The 23,454-nt window shown below is 37.8% G+C and overlaps 1 protein-coding gene and 1 non-coding gene across 4 annotated transcripts in view; one reads left to right on the top strand and one right to left on the bottom strand.

The window, feature by feature from the left end:
- BRWD1 (bromodomain and WD repeat domain containing 1) overlaps positions 1 to 23,454 on the bottom strand; it is a 123,223-nt gene that overhangs the window by 88,153 nt on the left and 11,616 nt on the right. For all 3 annotated transcript variants that reach the window (XM_061193903.1, XM_061193904.1, XM_061193902.1), the window contains exons 5-8: positions 9,962 to 10,112; positions 7,793 to 7,891; positions 7,298 to 7,458; positions 5,919 to 6,140 (exon numbers count right to left, since the gene is read on the bottom strand). In XM_061193903.1, coding sequence (XP_061049886.1) covers positions 5,919 to 6,140; positions 7,298 to 7,458; positions 7,793 to 7,891; positions 9,962 to 10,112 — 633 coding nt within the window. The remainder of the gene's footprint in view (positions 1 to 5,918; positions 6,141 to 7,297; positions 7,459 to 7,792; positions 7,892 to 9,961; positions 10,113 to 23,454) is intronic.
- LOC133094178 (small nucleolar RNA SNORA76) lies at positions 3,151 to 3,287 on the top strand. Its single transcript, XR_009701395.1, has one exon. It is a non-coding gene; the product is annotated as a small nucleolar RNA SNORA76 (small nucleolar RNA).

Raw genomic sequence — 23,454 nt, 5'->3', positions numbered from 1 at the left:
CTTAATTGTTTCTTGTCCTTTTTCTAACTTTCTGAGAAATACATCTAATCACTGAATTTCAGCCTTTTCTTTAATATATGCGTTGAGGGCTATAAACTTCCCTTTCAGCACCGCTTCAGCTGGGTATTATCTACTGTTGTATAACAAAGTATCCCAAAACTTAGCTACTGGAAACAACAATAAATATTCATTATTTCACAGTCTCTAAGGGTCAAGAACTCAGGAACAGCTTAGCAGGGTGGTTCTGGCTCAGGGTCTCCTGAGGTTGAAGTCAAGATGTCAGCCCAGGCTTAACTGAGGATGGAGGACATGCTTCCAGAAAGGCCGACTCACATGGCTACGGTAGGAGACTCCAATTATTCACCATGAAGACCTTTCCATAGGGCTGTCTGAGTGTCCTGTCGACATGACACAGCGGGCATCCCTCAAGATGGGAGTCAAGAGAATAAGACAGACGTTTCCATTCAAGTCAAGAGAATAAGATAGTGACTCTCACTGTCTTATAACCTTCCACTATCAAGCAATGGAAGTCATCCTACATCACTTTCCCAGTATCCTATAGGTTACACAGGTCAACCCTATTCAACAAGGAGACTACCAATGGGTAAGAGTATGAGGAGACAAGAATCACTGGGCACCATCTTGGTGGTTGGCTACCAAACTCTACATCCCACAAGTTATAATTATAATATTTTCGTTATTAATCAGTTCAAAATATTCTCAAATTTTTATTGTGATTTCATCTTTGATGCATGGGTTACATAAAAGTGTATTGCTTAATTTATAAAAGTGAGGATTATTCTATTAATTCTGGCTGCTAGTAATTTCCAGCTTAATAGCACTCTTGGAGAATATACTTAAGATTATTTTCAGTATTTTCAAATTTATTGAGAACTTAGTTTAAGGGTTGGAATGTGGATAATATTTAGATAATAATCCACTTATGACTGAAAAGAAATGATGCAAATATAATACGCAGTGTTCTAATGTGTCATACAGATCAAGCTTATTATTTACATTGTTCAAATCTATATTCTTAATGACACACTGTTCTTCCAACTACTGAGAGAGACAGAGATGTGCTTATCGCCCATTAATATTATGGAGGTCTATTTTTCCCCATATGTTCTATTTTTGCTTAATGTATTTTGAGGCTGTGTTACTGAACACATACAAATTCAGAACTCTTCTTCCTGCCTAATGAAACATTTAATTATTATAAATTGTCCCTCTTTAGCTCTAAAATTGGTATTTGCCTTAATGCCTTTTTATCTAATAATATTAGGATGCTATACCAGCCTTCTTATGGTTAATTTTTGGATAATTGTTTCCATCCTTTACTTTTTTTTACATCCAGACTCCCTATACCCTTATATTGAAGGTGAGGTTTGTTTTTCAATTATGTCTGAAATCTTTCTCTCTTATCTGGACCATTTAATGCATTTACATGTAATCTATGATTACACTGCCATTTAATGATATCCTAGTATCATCTCAGTACTCTTCCCACACTTCTTTTTCTTTCCTTTCTTGCCTTTTTATTATTCCATATTTCCCCCTCTATTAAGCTTAGTAGTTATATATTCTCTTGCTAGTCTTTTAATTATTTTAGAGATTACGAAATGCAAAGATCTAACAAATACTAAAGTTACCTCCTCCCAATATACAAGCTATTATTACTGTTAGTTTAATTCCATACATAATTTAAAACCCTAAGACATTACATTTGTTGCATGAAGTCAATGTTTATTTCCATTTGCCCACACACTTTTTTTTTTTAATTCTTCATTCTTTCTTACTCCAAGCCTGGGATCACACTCCTTCTCTGCCTAATGGATACTATTTCGAATTCTTCTTAGTGCTGTTCCATCACTAAGAAACTCTCAATTTGTCTGAAAATGTGTTTATTGTAGTTCAATGGTATTTTCAGTAGGTTCAGAATTCATGACTGGCAGTCATTTCCTATTAACACTTCAAGAAGAGCACTCCTTTGTCTATCAACTTCCACTGCTTCTACTGAGAAGCTAGCCGTCAGTTTTATTCCTTTTTTATTTTCCCCTCTGGTTACTTAAGATTTCTCTTTGTCTTCGGTTTTAAAGCTTTTACTGTAATGTTTAGTAGTTGTAGTTGTCTGTATATTTATTCTGCCCAGGATCCTTAGTGTTTCTTCAATCTGTGGCTTTATTTCTTTAGCATATTTTGCAAAATTCTCAGCTATTATCACTACAAGCATAGCTTTTGCTTCATTCTCTCCTCTTCTTCAGGAATTCCAATTACACATACGGTATATATGTATGTATACACATGTGGAATCTTTTCAGCATTTCCTGGCTATTTCTTAATCTCTTTCAGTACATTCCAAACTCTTCCCTCTGTACTTCCATCTATTTATTTTCTTCTGACCTCATTTCCAGCTCATTAATTCTCTCTTTGATTTCTTCAGTTGCATCTAATCTGGTGTTAAAACCATCCATTGAATTATTAAATTCAGTTATATGTTTCAATTCTAGAATTTCCTTTTTACTAACTTCTAGTTCTCTGATGAAATTTGCATATTTATTATGAATTTATTATGCATACATACTTCCAAGATATATCCTCCCCAACCCTACAAGTCTGTCAGAATTTCTGCTAAGCTTCTCAGCCACCTCCTGTGAAACTGGCATATGCCTTCAAACTCAAGTTCCTCTCCATGGGCTTTCCTTATCTCCCGTATCTTGGTCCCATAATTTCTCATTATATTAGTACTTCAGATACTTTGTTCACCTTCGTCCAGCTTTTCTAGTTGCCAGCTCTGCAGTATGTCTTTTACTCCTGAAGAATGTTCACTTGATCCTCTTAGATAGACAAAAGGTTCTACCTCTAACCCAGTTAAGTCTAATACTAACATTTTTGAGAATGTAAATTATATTAAATGACACTGTATACTGCTACCCATGAGAAAGGTGTGTGCTAAAATACTGAAAGTGATTATTTCTAGATAGTAAGATTATGGAAGTTTTTAATTTTATTTGCTATTAACTACTGTCTAATTTTTTTGCAAACAATATTACTTACATATCTTTTTTTAATAAATAAAAAGAAAACCTTTACTAAAATTTAAAATGGTTTATACATGCCAGTAACAACAAGGCAAAGAACATGAAGAACGCGCTGCCTTTGAGCCCCCGCCGCGCCTGCGCGTGGCGCCGGGGGTCAGGCTGCAGCGCCAGAGCAGCACGCGCTTGCGCATAACTGGGGCCGTCTTGCCCCCGCGGCGGCGGCCCTGTTAACCGCGAGCTACACTGCGGCACTGAAAAGAAAAAAAAAAAAAAAAAAGAACATGAAGAAGATTAATAACTGAAATCATGCATTTGCTTGACTTTGAACTTCAGAGTAACCACCAGCAAGCACAGATAAGCCTTCTGATGTATGAAAACCTATCACCACCCAAGTAGAGTTTTTTGATATATTCAGTAGGTAGTAAACACATGTGGGCCCCCATTACCAAAAGAATGGGGCTTTCAGTGAAGACCAGAGCTCCACTTTCACACTGAAGAATTCCCTAATGGTTTTAAGACAGACACCCTCAAAAAGTATTATAAATGTTCTTATTTGCTGTTATGTTGCCTATAAGTTCATATCAAATAACAAAATAAAAAAAAATTTTTTAACCTGTGGAACATAGCTAGGATTTGAATTAATTTTTAACCTATGAAATCCTCTAGAGAACAATATACTCCTTGCCAAAAAATAAACAGGCAAATCAAAAATTTTGCTTACATTTTCAAAGTAAAACACAATCCCAATTATAGTGTCATCCTTCAAAAATAAGTCTGCAGTCTTTATTCTTCAAGAATATTGACCACAGGAGTTGAGAAAAGTCACTTTTATCACAGAACTTCACACCAAATCTACTTATAGACCACTTAACATATACCCCGGGTAAATTCACATATGAAAATGAAACCACTCTGCTTGTCTTACTCAAACTCAAATCAGAGGCACCAACATGCCTTAAAAGGCCTTACAAATCGTTATGTACTAACAAAACGTAATTTTCAAAAAATGACTGAGTAGCACCATTCTCAGTACTAATGGATCTAAGGCAACTGCAGAGATCACCAGACATTCAATGCCTGGAAGAGCATACCTCAAGGTAACCAAGCCTCTCGATCAATGATCCTGAAAGTGTAGTCCCTAAAGGAGGAGCAGGACTTCCCTGGTGGCACAGTGGTTGAGAATCCGCCTGCCAATGCAGGGGACACGGGGTCGAGCCCTGGCCCGGGAAGATCCCACATTCCACGGAGCAACTAAGCCCGTACACCACAACTACTGAGCCTGCACTCTAGAGCCTGCGTGCCACAACTACTGAAGCCCGTGCACCTAGAGCCCGTGCTCCGCAACAAAGAGCAGACCCCGCTCGCCGCAACTAGAGAAAGCCTGCACACAATAACAAAGACCCAACGCAGCTAAAATTAAATAAATGAATAAATAAATAATAAAATAAAAGATATAATGAAATAAAATTTTTAAAATAATAATAATAAATAAAGGAGGAGCAGAAGCAGCACTTGGGAACTTGTTATCATGGCAAATTCTCAGGCCCCGCCTCCAACATTCTGAATCAAACAAAATTTCTGGCACTGGGGCCTAGTAATCTGTGTTTTTTTGGTTTTTTTGTCTTTTTTGTTTTTATATAAATTTATTTATTTATATTTGTTTTTATTTTTGGCTGCATTGGGCCTTCATTGCTGCGTGCGGGCTTTCTGTAGTTGCGGTGATCGGGGGCCACTCTTCGTTGCCGTGCGTGGGCTTCTCATTGTCGTGGCTCCTCATTGTCGTGGCTTCTCTTGTTGCGGAGCACAGGCTCCAGAGCGCAGGCACAGTAGTTGTGGCGCACGGGCTTAGTTGCTCCGCGGCATGTGGGATCTTCCCAGACCAGGGATCGAACCGTGTCCACTGCATTGGCAGGCGGATTGTTAACCACTGTGCCACCAGGAAAGCCCCGCAATCTGTGTTTTAAACAAGGCCTCCAAGTGATTCTCATGCACATTAAATAAAACTACTGCTCTGGATCCAACAACCAACTTACAAGAAACACAAAGAAACATGTTATCTACTCCACAAGGAAGCAAACGGTACCCAAACTGTGGGAACTCTATAGATAAACCCAACTTCCTCAACAAAGAAACTGCAAGTGGTTATTAAAAAAAAATTGGACAAGACTGTGCAATTGTTTTAGAATTCTTTTAATCTATAGCAATTGTAAGGTACAGGCTTTGTCTGATTCCTAATTCAAACAAACTAAACAAAATAATGCTATTTATGAAACAACTGGAAATTTGAACATCAACAAACAAGTGTGATGATAATGTTTTTAATAAAACACAGTATGTCTTTTAAGAAGACATACTGAAGTTTTTACAGAAGAAATGATATGAAATCTAGGATTTGCTTTGGGTACAAGGTGAAATGGCTGAAGAAGAATTGGCCTGAGGTGATGGGCACACAGGGGTTCATCATACTATTCTGTCTACTGTGTATGTGGTTCAAAATTAACATCCCCAATGAAGGAAAAAAATTAATATATTTCAGCAAATTTAATCCACTTATCAAAATCCACAAGTCTTAAATTGATGATTTTTCTCCTTTAACACCATAAGTGTGTAATGACACTCATTCAGTTCAACTATAAACCTTTAGGAAACAATAAGTCATCCATCAAGCCTTCATATAAAGCTCTTAACTGCATTATATATTTGTTACATCACCCTTCCAAGATTCATGGAACTATGACTAATTATATTTCTCTTCATTACTAAATTTAAAATAGAGCATATAACTACGAAGCATCTTACTATTTCTCATCTCCAAAGAAAAAGAGTTTTAAAGGAAAAGGAGATAATACACAAATATGCACACTAAAGCTGGTTTACCTGTAAAGATGTAATTGACCCCGTGTGTCCTTGGAGCACAGCAACTGGAGCACAAGTTCTCAAGCACCACACTCTAATTATTTTATCACAGCTCCCTGCAGCAATCATTGTATTCTCATAGTTTACTGCCATATCTGAAATTTCTGCAGAATGACCTCTTAATGTGGATAATAGGCGGCCATTGTGTGTTGACCAAATCTTCACCAGACAATCGTCCGAACCCTGAGAAAAAATACACCCAAAAATAAAATGTTAATACAGCAAGTCTTTTTCATCATTTAAAAAAATACCATTTACATGTCACTCAAATTAAGTGTCTATAACTCTTCCTCTCTTTCCAACTGTAGAATATTCTGCAAATTATGAATCTTACAGCCAAGAACACTTACAATAGTTTTTTCTGACAGCCGACAACACTTATAATAGTTTTTTCTTCAAATCAAATAATAAAGATACCTTGAAGTTTTCATTTCTATGGCTTAGACCTATTATAAATACTATTTTCCCCAAATTCTCTGCCATGCAGTAAGTCCAACTAAAAGTTCATGGCTCACCCATTTCAATTAACAATGGTTAAATGTTCGTTTAGCTCACATCAAGCTAAATAATTTTATAAGTGTTAGTTAAGACTGATCTATGTTTCACAAGTTGAGGAAGTGGCAATTCCAAAAACAGAAAATAATGGGACTAGAACACGCATTTTAAATAACTAAGCAACAGAGTCTCAAATTTATAGTACCAGCAAGCATCCATCCACTCAGCAAATATTTGAGTATCTACTCTGAGTCTCAACAACTGAAAAATGAAATTTAAACTTCTTACCCACCCTAATTTTCCCTTAAAACATTAAAATGGTAAATTAAATTCCAAATATTTACATATAGTTTTACAACAGTTATAAAATAACCTTTCAGTGTTAATCAATTTCCCTAGATCATGATTAATCAATGTAAATATGAATCACCTGTAGAGATTTGGATTTGGGGGTAAGGGGGTCTTTTTGATTAATGTAGAGGGGTTTTTTTTGGATTGTTTTTGGTTAATACATACTATAACCTAATTCAGTAGGTCTAGAATGGGCTGGAGGGGAAGTATTAGGAATGCATATTTTTAAGCATCCTTGATGATCATGCTCAAGAACCACTGCCCTAAATCAGTGTATCACAAAAAACACACAAGGCCTGATTATTTGCATCTGAATCACTTGCGATATTGAATAAAAATGTAAATTCATGGGCCCCACACCAGACCTACTGAGTCAAAATTCCTGACAAAGAGGAAAGATAGAATCTACATGTTTTATAAGATTTTCTAGATAATTCTGAGGCACACTAAAGTGCTCCAGATGATATCAAATTGAGTTTAAAATGTTAACTCACTGTAAAGATTCTATGTCCTGTCCTATCAAATGCTACACAGTAAACAGCAGATAGATGTCCGAGAATCCTTCTGTGCATTTTTATATGCTGATACATAGTTCCTGGAAATGCTGTGCTAAAAGTGGAACACCCTGTGAGTTGCTTTCCTCGATGTATCTCCACTAGGAAATAAAAACAATGAAAGTGGTTAAGGGGGAGCCAATATGTAAAAAGCTAAGAAAACCTCCAAAACAATTTCTAGAGGGTCACAGAAATCAATGTTCGAGAAGTCCTAAAGACGAAGCTTCTTCCCAATTCTCTTCTACTATAAGCACTAGTACAGACTTCTTATTAAAATAAGATTGTTTTCATTGACTTTTATTACTTTTAGTAATAATTTTAGGAATTTGAAACAACATTATCAGTACTACCTTTTAAGTTTTAATATAGCAGTTACAAAGTTGGTCAAGAAATTAAAAAATGGTTTTGGGCCTCTGAAAAGTCAACCTCACTTACCAAGATTTGGTGGGGAACCATAATTCACCGGCATTTCAGGAGGTCTTCCTCTATGAAGAGCAGCAAAGGCAGAGCCCTTCCAAACTGTGTGCCTGCAGTCTTTAAAATGAATTTTAGATACACATAAAATCTTGAAAGTTAACCCCAAGAAAGATTTTATAGAATACTTACGTATATTGTAATAAACTGTTTATTCAAAGGTTTACCAACTAATATACTTTAACAGAAAAGCCCTAGAGGTTTATTAGACTATTTCTGAAGGAAAAAAAAAATTTAAGACATCTCAGATACAACAACAACAACTAACATTTGTGTAGCACTTTACAATTTACAAAGTGCTTTCCACATACATTATCTCATTGAATCCTCACAACAACCCTGTGAGGTAGGTATCATTGCCAATTTACATGTGAGGTAACTGAGGCTCAAAGGTTCCAGGACCTTTAAAGAGATCCACTGCAAATGATTAGTCAAGATGGACCATAAAACCAGATCTTTTGACTCCAAGTCCCACTCAGTGCCAAACAGGTTTTTATTTTTCATTGCAGAATTATACACCGTACAATTATTACTGATAAAGGTCTTAATCACAACTGATCCAACTTTCCAAAACCGGAAATTTTTGTAAGGAAAATTTTAATTTTTTTGGTTTATATGAAAATCCTGACTTAATTAACTTATTGAAATGTTACTGAGTTTTAAAAATAATGATGGCCAATATTACCATGATTTTAATCACCTTAGAAAGTACTGACAAAATTAAATGGCTTTCCTCTTGTTTTAGGATCATAGATAATCCTTTACACAAGAGCATATGTAGGATCTTTGAGTCTGAACACTAATTCTCAAGTCTTATCCCTCTTAGCAAATATACTAAGAAAAACTGTCTACCCCCTGTATAGGAGATAGCAGCAGAACACAGATTATGCTGTGCTAGAAATTTGCTTCTTCACAACTGAAAGAGGAAGGTAAGAAAGGCATTATATAAACCCTCTACTGAGCCTCGGGTGCCCCAAACTAACAGGCATATCATGTGTTACATGAATGAATTCATTACCACTATCATTATCAAAGAGCAGTTACAAGGCATCCTCTTGTGTCACTAGTACAAAACAGAGAAATACGGTCCCTACCCTAGGAGAGCTTGCTGAAGTTTCTTCTAAGGTCTGCCAGTTCTAAAGCAGTGCTCATCACAAAACGACATTGAGCTTGACACAAGTAAAGAAAACAGGAAAACAGGCTACCCAGGCAACTACTATATAACAACCTAAAACAGAATAATTACAAGGTGAATAGGGACACAGAAAAAGGAAGAATATGAACAGTTTCCTGATTCAAGCCACAGTGTGGCATGACCATAGAGCACTGAGAAACAACTAAAGCTGACAAACCAGTCTGGCATGGAACCAAGAGGAAGGGTTGTTCTTTCTCAGTCAAACTTTACACTGGTGGAGCATCTAAGAGGCAGCATCACATCAGCAACAGATCTTAAAAATAATCATGAGGGATGAACTTGACGTATACTCAGGATCAGAAGAGCCAACATTCTTGCCCATTAGCAGTTAAGCCACGTTGTATACATAGATCATATCACATACATATACTGAGTCTAAGTAATTTATACCAAGCTAACAGAAAAAGAACAGCAATTCCAAACATTTTGCTACCACGTAATTTCGCAAAAAAATTAAACTGGTGAAAAAGAACCATGCATTTGTACATTTTTGGTGCTCATTTTCAAACTGCTACCAAATTTAGAAAATCACTTCCCCTTATAAAAGGGCTTGCAGAATCTAAATATCAAATGAAATACTTCTAGCATTTAAAGAGTTTATTAGACACATACAATTACATTCAATGAAGTTATAAGTGAGCTACAAAATGGAAAAATAAGAACTCACATTGATAAAACCTCAAACACATCTCAGAATAAATTCAAGCTTTTAAGCTTAACATCTATACCTTTATCATTTTTTTAAATGCAGAAGGACCCATTAAACACTGATGTAATAAAATTCAACGTCTATGCTAAATGCAGAGAATTTTATAGTCCACAGCATGGTTTTTAGTTACATATCACCTTTCTTCCACAATGCTTACATTACTTCACAATTATAATAATTATTAAGCTAGTAATACAAAGCAGAACACTTCTTCAAATTAAGGTACCTTTTGCTGTACGTAGCAAAGACTGCCTTCCTGCACCAAGTAAAGAAGTGACTCTTGAAATACTGGGTGGAATTTCTTTATCCAACATGGGACCGATGCGCTGGCAGATTTGCAACAGATGATCAGGAGCCACATGCTTATTGGACAAGACCTGATTGGAGAGCAAGTTTCAAAAACAACATTTTTTACAAGAGTTTCAAAAAATATTAAATACTTAGGGATAAGTCTGACAAAACATGTGAAAAACATGTACAAGGAAAACTACAAAACATTTCTGAGAGAAATTAAAGAATGAAATAAGCAGTAAATTAATCTACAGATTCAAAGCCATCCCAATCAAAATCCCAGTAGGCTTTTTGTGTAGAAATTGACAATTTTATTCTAAAATGTATATGCAAATGGCTTAGAAAAGTCAAAGCAGCTTTGAAAAAGAACAAAGTTGAGGGCTAACAATACCTGATTTCAGGACTTGTTATATAAGAACAACTGATTTTTGGCAAAGGTACAAAAAAAAGATAATCTTTTCAACAAATGGTGCCAGAACAAGTGAATACCCATTTGCCAAAAAATAATTATAATGTTAACTTTAGTCTATACATTACACAATAAATAAAAATTATCTCAAGACAGATCATAGATCTAAATGTATCATCTAAAACCATAAAATTTATAAAAGAAAACATTGGAGAAACTCTTTATGACCTGATGTTAGGCAAAGATTTCTAAAATGACACCAAAAGCATAATCCACAAAAGAACAAATCGATAAAATGGACTTCAGCAAAACAGCTTCTGTTTTTTCAAAAGGTACTGTTAAGGGAATGAAAAGACAACCACAGACTGAAAGAAAATATTGGCAAAGGATATATCTGATAAAGGACTTGTATCCAGAATATATAAAGAACTATCAACACTCAGTATTTCAAAAAACCTAATTTTTAAGAATGATTTGACTAGACACTTCACCAAAGAAGACATACAGATGGCAACCAGACACATGAAAAGATGCTCAACATCACCAGTAACTGATGAAACACAAATTAAAATCATAATAAGATATCACTACACACCTACTAGAATAGCTAAAATTAAAGACTGACCAGACCAAGATCAGCAAGAATGTACAGAAACTGCTGGTGGAAATGTAAAACAGAACAATCACTGTGGAAAACAATGGGGTAGTGTTTTTAATAGTAACACATACATTACCATATTATCTAGCTATAATACTCCTAGGTGTTTACCCAAGAAAAGTGAAAGCACACATCCACATAAAGGTTTGTATGTGAATCTTGTTGAACAGCTTTCTTTTTAAGAGCCCCAAAGTGAACACAATCCAAATGTCCATTAACAGGTGAATACCTACACACATTACTGTATGTCTGTACAATGGAATACTATTCAGCAATAAAAAAATTTAATAACACACAACGACGTGGATGAATCTCAAAATAATTCTGCTGAAAGAAGCCAGAAAAAAGAGCACATGCTATATGATTTCATTTATATAAAACTCCAGAAAATGTAAATTAATATATAGTTACAGAAAGCAGGTCACAGGTAACTGGGGGCTGGTAGGTAAGCAGGAAGAATTATAAAGAAGAGGAAACTTTTGGGTGTAATAGGTATGTTCACTATCCTCACTGAGGTGTTGGGTCACAGTACACGTAACACATCTAAATTTATCAACTTGAACACTTTACATTCAGTTTATTATGTCAATTATACCTCAAAAAAAAAAAAAAAAACAAGAATACAAAAGGGACTTCCCTGGTAGCACAGTGGTTAAGAATCCGCCTGCCAGTGCAGGAGACACAGGTTGGAGCCCTGGTCCGGAAGGATCCCACATGCCATGGAGCAACTAAGCCCATGCACCACAACTACTGAGCCTGTGCTCTAGAGCCCACAAGCCACAACTACTGAAGCCCGCATGCCTAGAGCCCGTGCACTGCAACGAAGAGTAGCCCCCGCTTGCCACAACGAGAGAAAGCCTGCACGCAGCAACGAAGACCCAACACAGCCAAAAATAAATAAATTAAAAAGAAAAAAAAAAAAAGAACACAAAGGATTGGAACTTCCCTGGTGGCACAGTGGTTAAGATCACACGCTCCCAATGCAGGGGGCCTGGGTTCGATCCCTGGTCAGGGAACTAGATCCCACATGCATGCTGCAACTAAGAGTTCGCATGCCACAACTAAGGAGCCCGCGTGCTGCAACTAAGGAGCCAGTGAGCCTCAACTAAGGAGTCAGCAAGCCACAACTAAGAAGCCCGCAAGCCACAACTAAGGAGCCCGCCTGCCACAACTAAGGAGCCCGCCTGCCACAACTAAGGCCCAGCACAACCAAAACAAACAAATAAAAAGACTCAAGAATCTACCATCAAAAAAAAAAGCAAATACAAAGGATACTGTGTAAGTTTAACTCATGAATACGCCTAATGTTACCTGATATCAATGTATCTGGCATAAACTTTAATGCTTCATCTCTAGGGTTTCTCAATTGTGATGCTACCAGCATTGAGGAAGTTCTGACAAAACATCACTGCATAGGACTGTCCCCACATTCAGGACACACAGTATCTCTGGCTCCCTTCCATTAATGCCAACAATATTCCCCATGCCATTCTGACACCAACAATGAATGCCCCACACATTTTCAAAGTCCCTGAGAAACACTGCTACAAAGAAAATTTGAAACCGAGTTCTAGATCTTACTTCTGGTTCTGAATCATGAATTCAAATGTAAAATAAAACTGGATTCAATATAAAGTTTTTGTTCATAAGCCCTGGTGACATCTTCAACTTTCCAACCTGACTTATGTTTCCCACCATGACAGATATTCCAAGACAAAACTCAAAAGATATATCAAAGCTCAGACAGACCTCAAAAAAGTATTTAATATTAGTTAACACTCTGTGCTTCAAAAGTCTCAGTACGTAAAAGTCCAAAAACTGGTGTAAATAATTAGCTCATCATAAGAGTAGAGAGGAAGACAGGAGGAACTAGAAGTTAATTCCAACAGGATAAAGAAAATCACAGATCTAAGAACTTGTCAGTAATGCAAATCTGAAAACAAAAACCCAACTAAAGTAACTGTACTGACTGACCTAAACAACATAACTGAAAGGATTAAATATTTAAGAGAAAATGACTTTGGACAATGGCAACATGACTTCTGTAAGGTGGAAAATCATTCTAATAGTTTTCTTTGAGATTTCCACTATTCAGGTGGATAGAGAACTGTTAATTATATAACTGACTTTAAGTTTTGAGGTTACACAACCAACTCTATCTGAGAATGGAGACTTGTTTTTGAAGATCAACTATAAAAGATATGGATAAAAAGAAATTCTCCAGATAGAAAAGGTATGGATAGAAAATTTTAAACAGATTGCTTCTCACTGCTAGATATTTCATCTCTTACATGATATGGAAGGAGGACTTTACAAACATGCAATAAAAGATTGCCAGTACTGAAGAAGCAATAAAACTGATCATTAAATTAAAAGAAGAATTCAACATAGGCAAGTAGATACAGACAAAGTCCAGATACTATAGGAACATGGACTCCATCCGGCAGCTATTAATTCCCATAAAGAGAATTACAGATTCTCTGCTTTTCTGAGGATTCTAACAAAGCCAAATCAAAGATAACATAACATAATCAAAGATCTGGGGGGGAGGATTATCCTATTTTTGTACAAAATAAGGTGTATCTGAAAAATAATATGGTTCTAGTCCCAATACAGACAACAAAAAAAAATGAAAAAATGGTCCTGAATTTTTAAAAATTAATATCATATTGACAAAAATCAATATAATAAATAGCTAATTTTCCTTTAATATTTTCAAGTCCTAGATATGAACGTTAGTAACAGTTTCTAACAGCAACTTCAATGAGTAAGCCACAGTTACACAAGGTCCTCAGGAGTGAAGCCAGAAACAAAGTCCCTTCAATGGTCAAACAGCCCATCTCTCTACCATCTTGTTTTTCGTAGGCATATTCAGTCTCAGAAAGTTTATCAGCAACAATCCTAGAATCACTGTATTACTATCATTATCACCAAATCCTGCTGTGAGCATAGGCCCCTTCAAGCCCTGGGTAGCAGTTACAGAAAGTGGTAGTAGGATCTAGATAACCTGACTAATTAACAAATTGAAGAAAAAAAAATCGTATTAACAAATTTAAGGAGAAAACCCATATGATCATCTCAATAGATACAGAAAAAGCTTTGGACAAAATTCAACACCCATTTATGATAAAACTCTCCAGAAAGTGGGCATAGAGGGAACCTACCTCAACATAATAAAGGCCATATACGACAAACCCACAGCAAACGTCATTCTCAATGGTGAAAAACTGAAAGCATTTCCTCTAAGATCAGGAACAAGACAAGAATGTCCACTCTCACCACTATTATTCAACATAGTTTTGGAAGTCCTAGCCAAGACAATCAGAGAAGAAATAGAAATAAAAGGAATACATATTGGAAAAGAAGTAAAACTGTCACTGTTTGCAGATGACATGATACTATACATAGAGAATCCTAAAGGTGCCACCAGAAAACTACTAGAGCTAATCAATGAATTTGGTAAAGTTGCAGGATACAAAATTAATGCACAGAAATCTCTTGCATTCCTATACACTAATGATGTAAAATCTGAAAGAGAAATTAAGGAAACACTCCCATTTACCATTGCAACAAAAAGAATAAAATACCTAGGAATAAACCTACCTAGGGAGACAAAAGACCTGTATGAAGGAAACTATAAGACACTGTTGAAAGAAATTAAAGATGATACAAACAGATGGAGAGATATACCATGTCCTTGGATTGGAAGAATCAATATTGTGAAAATGACTATACTACCCAAAGCAATCTACAGATTCAATTCAATCCCTATGAAATTACTAATAGCATTTTTTACAGAACTAGAACAAAAAATCTTAAAATTTGTATGGAGACACAAAAGACCCCAAAGAGCCAAAGCAGTCTTGAGGGAAAAAAAATGGGGCTGGAGGAATCAGACTCCCTGACTTCAGACAATACTACAAAGCTACAGTAATCAAGACAGTATGGTACTGGCACAAAAACAGAAATATAGGTCAATGGAACAGGATAGAAAGCCATGCACCTAAGGTCAACTAATCTATGACAAAGGAGGCAAGGATATACAATGGAGAAAAGACAGTCTCTTCAGTAAGTGGTGCTGGGAAAACTGGACAGCTACATGTAAAAGAATGAAATTAGAACACTCCCTAACACCATACACAAAAATAAACTCAAAATGCATTAAAGACCTAAATGTAAGACCAGACACTATAAAACTCTCAAAGGAAAACATAGGAAGAACACTCTTTGACATAAATCACAGCAAGATCTTTTTTGATCCACCTCCTAGAGTAATGGAAATAAAACCAAAAATAAACAAATGGGACCTAATGAAACTTAAAAGCTTTTGCAAAGCAAAGGAAACTACAAACAAGACGAAAAGACAACCCTCAGAATGGAGGAAATATTTGCAAATGAATCAACAGACATTAATTAATCAACAGGATTAATCTCCAAAATATATAAACAGCTCATGCAGCTCAATATTAAAAAAACAAACAACCCAATTAAAAAATGGGCAGAAGACCTAAATAGACATTTCTCCAAAGAAGAGATACAGATGGCCAAGAAGCACATGAAAAGCTGCTCAACATCACTAATTATTAGAGAAATGCAAATCAAAACTACAATGAGGTATCACCTCACACCAGTAAGAATGGGCATTATCAGAAAATCTACAAACAACAAATGCTGGAGAGGGTGTGGAGAAAACGGAATTGTCTTGCACTGTTGGTGGGAATGTAAATTGATACAGCCACTATGGAGAACAGTATGGAGGTTCCTTAAAAAACTAAAAATAGAATTACCATATGACCTAGCAATCCCACTACTGGGCATATTCCCTGAGAAAACCATAATTCAAAAAGACACATGCACCCCAATGTTCACTGCAGCACTATTTACAATAGCCAGGTCATGGAAGCAACCTAAATGTCCATCGAGAGACAAATGAATAAAGAAGATGTGGTACATATATACAATGGAATATTACTCAGCCATAAAAAGGAACGAAATTGGGTCATTTGTAGAGACGTGGACGAATCTAGAGACTGTCATACAGAGTGAAGTAAGTCAGCAAGAGAAAAACAAATATCGTATATTAACACATATATATGGAACCTAGAAAAATGGTACAGATGAACTGGTTTGCAGGGCAGAAAGTGAGACACAGAAGTAGAGAACAAACGTATGGACACCAAGGGGCGAAAGCAGCGGGGGGTGGGGGGGGTGGGATGAATTGGGCGATTGGGATTGACATGTATACACTGATGTGTATAAAATGGATGGCTAATAAGAACCTGCTGTATAAAAAAAATAAAATTCAAAAATTCCCAAAAAATAAATAAATAAATGGAACGTTATGGGGAAAAGTAGCTTTTTCTGTAAAGTTTGGGATGCTGTAATCTAATCAGGATCTAGAATAAATATTTAATATCTTTAATATGTACCTGTCTGATCTTTAGCTTTCCCTCAAATTATTTTAAGCTACACCTAGAAATCCTGCAACGGAAAACGTGTAAGTAAACTACCATATCATAATTCCTATAACAATGAAAAGTACAGTATAACAATGAAACATAAGAAGTGACAGAAAGCACTGCCTTTTATAAAAAAAAAAAAAATTTGGTGTCTTCCTTGCTTAAGAAATTCCCCCCAGCTTCTGATGAGATAGACGATCTTCTTTATTTAAAAAGTGCAAGTTTAGGGACTTCCCTGGTGGTCCAGTGGGTAAGACTCCATGCTCCCAAGGCAGGGGGCCCAGGTTCGATCCCTGGGTGGGGAATCAGATCCCACATGCATGCCATGACTAAGAGTCCACATGCCCCAACTAAAGATCCCGCATGTCGCAACTCAGACATGGCTCAGCCAAAATAAATTAATTTAAAAAAAATTTTTAATAAATAACTAAATAAAAAGTACAAGTTTAGTAGTCAATGGCAGAATATTCCTATATAAATAAGAGGAAAAAGGAGCTTAACACTCAGTATATACAAAAGGACCTAGGCAGAGAAATGTTCTAGTGCTGGCATGAAGATCCTTCATTTAAAAGCATTTCAATGTATTTTAATTCAAAAAAGTTAACCAGTTTTAGCTTCCCAGAGCAGTGATTGCTTGCTTAGCCAACACTGAAGTCAGCATTAATAGCATTTTCCAGGCAAGCCTCACTTTACTGAGATGGTTGGTGGGTGACTTTGTTACAGATAGATATTCAGATTGGTGGACATGCTTTTATGATTTGTGAGATTGCGCAGCACATGAAAATAGGCTTGTTGAATACTTCATTTGCTGCAAAGCAATGGCTTAACTAATAATAAAGATATGTAATGGTGTCTTAACAAGTCTCTAGATGGAATCGATGCAGTGATCTAATGGTGTCATTAAAGAGCATGTCTGGGCTTCCCTGGTGGCGCAGTGGTTAAGAATCTGCCTACCAACGCAGGGAACACGGGTTCGAACCCTGGTCTGGGAAGATCCCACATGCCGCAGAGCGACTAAGCCCGTGAGCCACAACTACTGAGCCTGCGCGTCTGGAGCCTGTGCTCCGCAATGGGAGAGGCCGCGACGGTGACAGGCCCGCGCACCGCGATGAAGAGTGGCCCCCGCTCGCCGCAACTGGAGAAAGCCCTCGCACAGAAACGAAGACCCAACACAGCCAAAAATAAATATAAATAAATAAATTTATAAAAAAAAAAAAAAAAAAAGAGCATGTCTTTCTGCTTGGGCAGCCTTGACATTTTGGCTTTTTTCCCCTCAGACTCTTAGTTTTTACGTTGCTGGATGGTTTTTGCAGCTCTTGCCATCATACCCTGGAAATGCTGGAAGGGAAGGATTCTTTCTTCTTGTGACTATTTTATTAGGGAGGAGAATTTTTACGGGAACGGTCCCCTACCTCAGGAGATTTATTCTCAGTTTCACTGCCCCGACATATCCTTAGTTAGCATTTCTGTGCAGTCTATTAATATTTTCTTCCCCCCTTAGCAAAACAATGACCCCTGTTTCTAGACCATATAACCTTTTCCAAATTACAAACTATTCAGCAGAAAAAATATCTAAAACTTCTGATATTCTTTTTTTGTTTGTTTGGCCAACACGCAGCTTGTGGAATCTTAGTTCCCCGACCAGGGATCAAACCCGGGCCCCAGCAGTGAAATCACCAAGTCCTAACCACTGGACCACCAGGTAATTCCCATAAGGTTTCTGATACTCTTGACAGGGAGTTCTCCTGCTATTTCTAGAACTACCATCAGATCATCTGAAAAGAATAAAACACAGAATGCAAAATTCTCAGGGACTTTAGACATAAATCACCTGACTTCTGAAAAGAAAACACTCATCTTGAGATTTTTGTTGTACCAAATCAAAATGACAGAATTTTCTGAGCAGAATATGATCAAAATGTGCAAAGACTAATTAAAGTATGGATCCTATATGGCAGGGGTCCCCAACCCCCAGGCCAAGGACCATGACCGGGCTGCAGAGCAGAGGGTGAGCAGTGGCCGAGTGGCTGAAGCTCCACCTGCCGCTCCACATCGCTCGCGTTACCGCCTGAACCATCTCCCCCTACCCAATGGAAAAACTGTCTTCCATGAAACTGGTCCCTGCTGCCAAAAGGTTGGGGACCGCTGCATATGGAACTTAATGAAGACACAAATATTCCCAAAGAAGTCAAACTTCATTTTTTAAAAATACTGTTTAACAAGATGTATTAAAACAGAAGAGACAGGCACACTTTTTTTTTTCGTGCCACGCATCTTGTGGGATCTTAGTTTCCTGACCAGGGATAGAACCCATGCCCCCTGCAGTGGAAGCACAGAGTCCTAACCACTGGACGGCCAGGGAATTCCCAAGACAGGTACTTTAAAATGCATGAATTTTACACATGTATAGCCTACAGAAGATATGAAATAATAAATGTTCTTGGTCAAATAACAATTTCAGCCACATGTACATAGTAAAGACCACAGATTTCAATATCAATGCAAAACATCTCCTAGCCAGACTTAGTTATTTCACCCAGAAGTCTGTCCTATTCCAAATGACCAAAAGAAATAAAACCTATTCATTTTAGCTATGTCTTTAAAAGAAATTCATAAAGTGCAATACAAACATAAATCAAGAGTTTACTAAGAATCAAATAAAAGAAATGTACTTGGTGGAAAGTCAAAGGTTCAGGTGCTGAGTCCTGAAATGTCTAAAATACTTAAGTAAATGGACTTAAATAATTCAGAAGAGAAATATTATTTCCCAAATACAAGGCCAGAAAGCACACATGGCTACACAGCTATTGGTTAAGGTATAGTTCAAAACCAATTCCTTCCTAATTCCTTAACACCTTAAAGCACAACACAGTGTATTTAATAACCACCTTCTTTTTGATCTACAACGCTGATTATATATTATAAAAGTTCAATCAACTTACCTCAACATAATAAAGGCCATATATGACAAACCCACAGCCAACATCATTCTCAATGGTGAAAAACTGAAAACGATTCCACCAAGATCAGGAACAAGACAAGGCTGCCCACTCTCACCACTATTATTCAACATAGTTTTGGAAGTTTTAGCCACAGCAATCAGAGAAGAAATAGAAATAAAAGGAATCCAAATCAGAAAAGAAGAAGTAAAGCTGTCACCGTTTGCAGATGACATACTATACACAGAGAATCCTAAAGATGTTACCAGAAAACTACTAGAGCTAAACAACGAATTTGGTAAAGTAGAAGGATACAAAAGTAATGCACAGGAATCTCTTGCATCCCTATACACTAATGATGAAAAATCTGAAAGAGAAATTAAGGAAACACTCCCATTTACCACTGCAACAAAAAGAATAAAATACCTAGGAATAAACCTACCTAAGGAGGCAAAAGACCTGTATGCAGAAAACTATAAGACACTGATGAAAGAAATTAAAGATGATACAAACAGATGGAGAGATACACCATGTTCTTCAATTGGAAAAATCAACATTGTGAAAATGACTATACTACCCAAAGCAATCTACAGATTCAATGCAATCCCTATCAAACTACCACTTGCATTTTTCACACAACTAGAAAAAAAATTTTCACAATTTGTATGGAAACACAAAAGACCCCGAATAGCCAAAGCAATCTTGAGAAAGAAAAATGGAGCTGGAGGAATCAGGCTCCCTGACTTCAGACTATACTACAAAGCTACAGCTAATCAAGACAGTATGGTACTGGCACAAAAACAGAAATATAGGTCAATGGAACAGGATAGAAAGCCCAGAGATAAACCCATGCACATACGGTCACCTTATTTTTGATAAAGGAGGCAAGAATATACAATGGAGAAAAGACAGCCTCTTCACTAAGTGGCGTTGGGAAAACTGGACAGCTACATGTAAAAGAATGAAATTAGAACACTCCCTAACACCACACACAAAAATAAACTCAAAATGGATTAAAGGGCTTCCCTGGTGGCGCAGTGGTTGAGAATCTGCCTGCTAATGCAGGGGACATGGGTTCGAGCCCTGGTCTGGAAAAATCCCACATGCCGTGGAGCAACTAGGCCCGTGCGCCACAAAACTACTGAGCCTGCGCGTCTGGAGCCTGTGCTCCGCAATGGGAGAGGCCGCGATAGTGAGAGGCCCGCGCACCGCGATGAAGAGTGGCCCCGCTTGCCGCAACTAGAGAAAGCCCTCGCACAGAAACGAAGACCCAACACAGCCATAAATAAATAAAAATAAATAAATAAAAATAAATAAATAAAAATAAATAACACCTCCAAAGAAAACTAAAAAGCAACCTGCAAACTGGAAAAAGGAATTTAGAACATGTGACAGACTAAAGAATAACCTAATATATGGAGAATTCTTGCAAAACAGTAAGACAGCAGGAGAAAAGCAGGTAAAAGATATAAAAAGGCAATTCAGAAAAGATGAATTATCAACCGCCAATAAACTTACTTCCTTAAAAAAATAGTCCTGGTGCTTCCCTGGTGACGCAGTGGTTAAGAATCCACCTGCCAAGGCTTCCCTGGTGGCGCAGTGGTTGAGAATCTGCCTGCCAATGCAGGGGACACGGGTTCGAGCCCTGGTCTGGGAAGATCCCACATGCCGCGGAGCAACTAGGCCCGTGAGCCGCAACTACTGAGCCTGTGCGTCTGGAGCCTGTGCTCCGCAACAAGAGAGGCCGCGATAGTGAGAGGCCCGTGCACCGCGATGAAGAGTGGCCCCCACCTGCCGCAACTAGAGAAAGCCCTCGCACAGAAACGAAGACCCAACACAGCCAAAAATTAATTAATTAATTAATTAATTAATTAATTTTAAAAAAAAAGAATCCACCTGCCAATGCAGGGGGCATGGGTTTGATCTCTAGTCTGGGAAGATCCCACATGCCATGGAGCAGCTAAGCCCGTGCACAACTACTGAGCCCACGAGCCACAACTACTGAGCCCACGAGCCACAACTACTGAAGCCCACACACTCTAGGGCCCACGTGCCACAACTACTGAAGCCCACGAGGCTAGAGCCCATGCTCCGTGACAAGAGAACCACCGCAATGAGAAGCCTGCACAGCACAACCAAGAGCAGGCCCCGCTCGCCACAACGAGAGAAAGTCCGCGCGCAGCAACGAAGACCCAATGCAGCCAAAAAAAAAAAAAGTGCTGTAAAAAAAACTTTGAGGCCTATCTATTTAAAAAACAAAGAGTATGTGCTATAACGCTTTTGAATTCCTATATGCAGTTATCTTCACATGGAGCTTACCTACTCCATGACTACATTTCCCAGTGATTCACTATTGTGTAAGTACACATTTGGTTCAGAAATCAGTTTTTATTTCTCCCATTTCTTGTTTTATCAAGATTTTGTTGTTGTTGTTCAGTGTGAATTAAAACACCATCATTTGAATATACATAATTCAAAAAAAATGCCATTTCCCCATTTCCACATAAAAAAGGAAACATAATAAACAATCATTGAAAAATTCTATTTTGTAGGTTCCTAATGAAATGGATTAAGGAGCTTTAAAAAAAAAAAAAAAAAAGGGATGTATAACTTCCATGTATCTCGTGACCATTCGGTGCTAAACACTGCCCTAACTGCCCTACAAATGAAGTACACTTCTTAGAGAAATTTTAAGAAATCAAAGATCAGACAAAATACTATTTAATAACCAAACTGTTAATGACCGGTTCTCAGTAAAAACATATATTAAGCATTAAACATTAATTCTTTCGATAAATACTGAGAGCCTACTATGTGCCAAGAAATATAATTAGTTGTACCTACAGATAACTACAGGTGGTTGTATGTCCCATATAAATTAAAAAAAAAAAAAAAAAATTATGTTTGGCTGCGTTGGGTCTTCGTTGCTGCGTGCGGGCTTTCTCTAATTGGGGCGAGCAGGGGCTACTCTACGTTGCGGCGTGTGGGCTTCTCATTGCAGTGGCTTCTCTTGTCGCGGAGCATGGGTTCTAGGTGCGGGGGGCTCAGCAGTTGTGGCTCACGGGCTCCAGAGCACAGGCTCAGTAGTTGTGGCGCACGGGCTTAGTTGCTCCGCAGCATATGGGATCTTCCCGGACGAGGGCTCAAACCTGTGTCCCCTGCATTGGCAGGTGGATTCTTAACCACTGCACCACGAGGGAATTCCTGTCCCACATAATTTTTAAAAGTCAAAAGTAATCATTTATCTATTCCAACTATTTCAAAGGAGATAATGCAAGAAAAACCATTGCTCTCACCTTAAAAATGAGAACAAGCTGGATTATCTACCCCCTTCACAGAGCTAAGGAAACAAATCTAAATTAACTGTACCCCAGAAACTGATGAGCCCTTCTGTGAACAGAAAAAACACTCACAGCTGCTTCCATCCGTAGCAGACAGGCAGGAAGAACTGACACAGACATAAGGAAAAAGGAAAAATCTGTCAAACTTTTAAACAGCCACCTGTGGGCTGACGACTGATTAGAACACTAAGGAGCCTCCTCAGAGTGAGTTGCACCCATGCCGATTCCCTTCCACAGGCCTTCACCAACTGCCCAGGGCCAAAAACTGGATGCAGAGCAGCTGGCTAGGGATAGGACAACAAGGTAGAACTGGAGAGCAAAGAGAACTCTTCATCAACCAAAATGTAGGCAACTGGACTATAAAATAGCGCAAGATCTTACAAATTTGGAAAGCTGGCAACTCAGCTATAAAGTATAGACCTCTCAAGAATCTCACTGGTGGGACCTCCCTGGTGGTCCAGTGGTAAAGAATCCACCTTACAATGCAGGGGACACTGGTTCGATCCCTGGTTAGGGAACTAAGATGCCACATGCCGCAGGGCAATTAAGCCCACACACCACAACTACTGAACTCGCGCGCCTCAACTAGAAAGCCCGCACACCACAACCACAGAGCCCACGT

This window comes from Eubalaena glacialis, chromosome 6 (genome assembly GCF_028564815.1).
Source record: "Eubalaena glacialis isolate mEubGla1 chromosome 6, mEubGla1.1.hap2.+ XY, whole genome shotgun sequence".
Taxonomy (NCBI): domain Eukaryota; kingdom Metazoa; phylum Chordata; class Mammalia; order Artiodactyla; family Balaenidae; genus Eubalaena; species Eubalaena glacialis.
The sequence above is the reverse complement of the archived record's forward strand: the minus strand, read 5'-3'. Positions and strand labels throughout refer to the sequence as shown.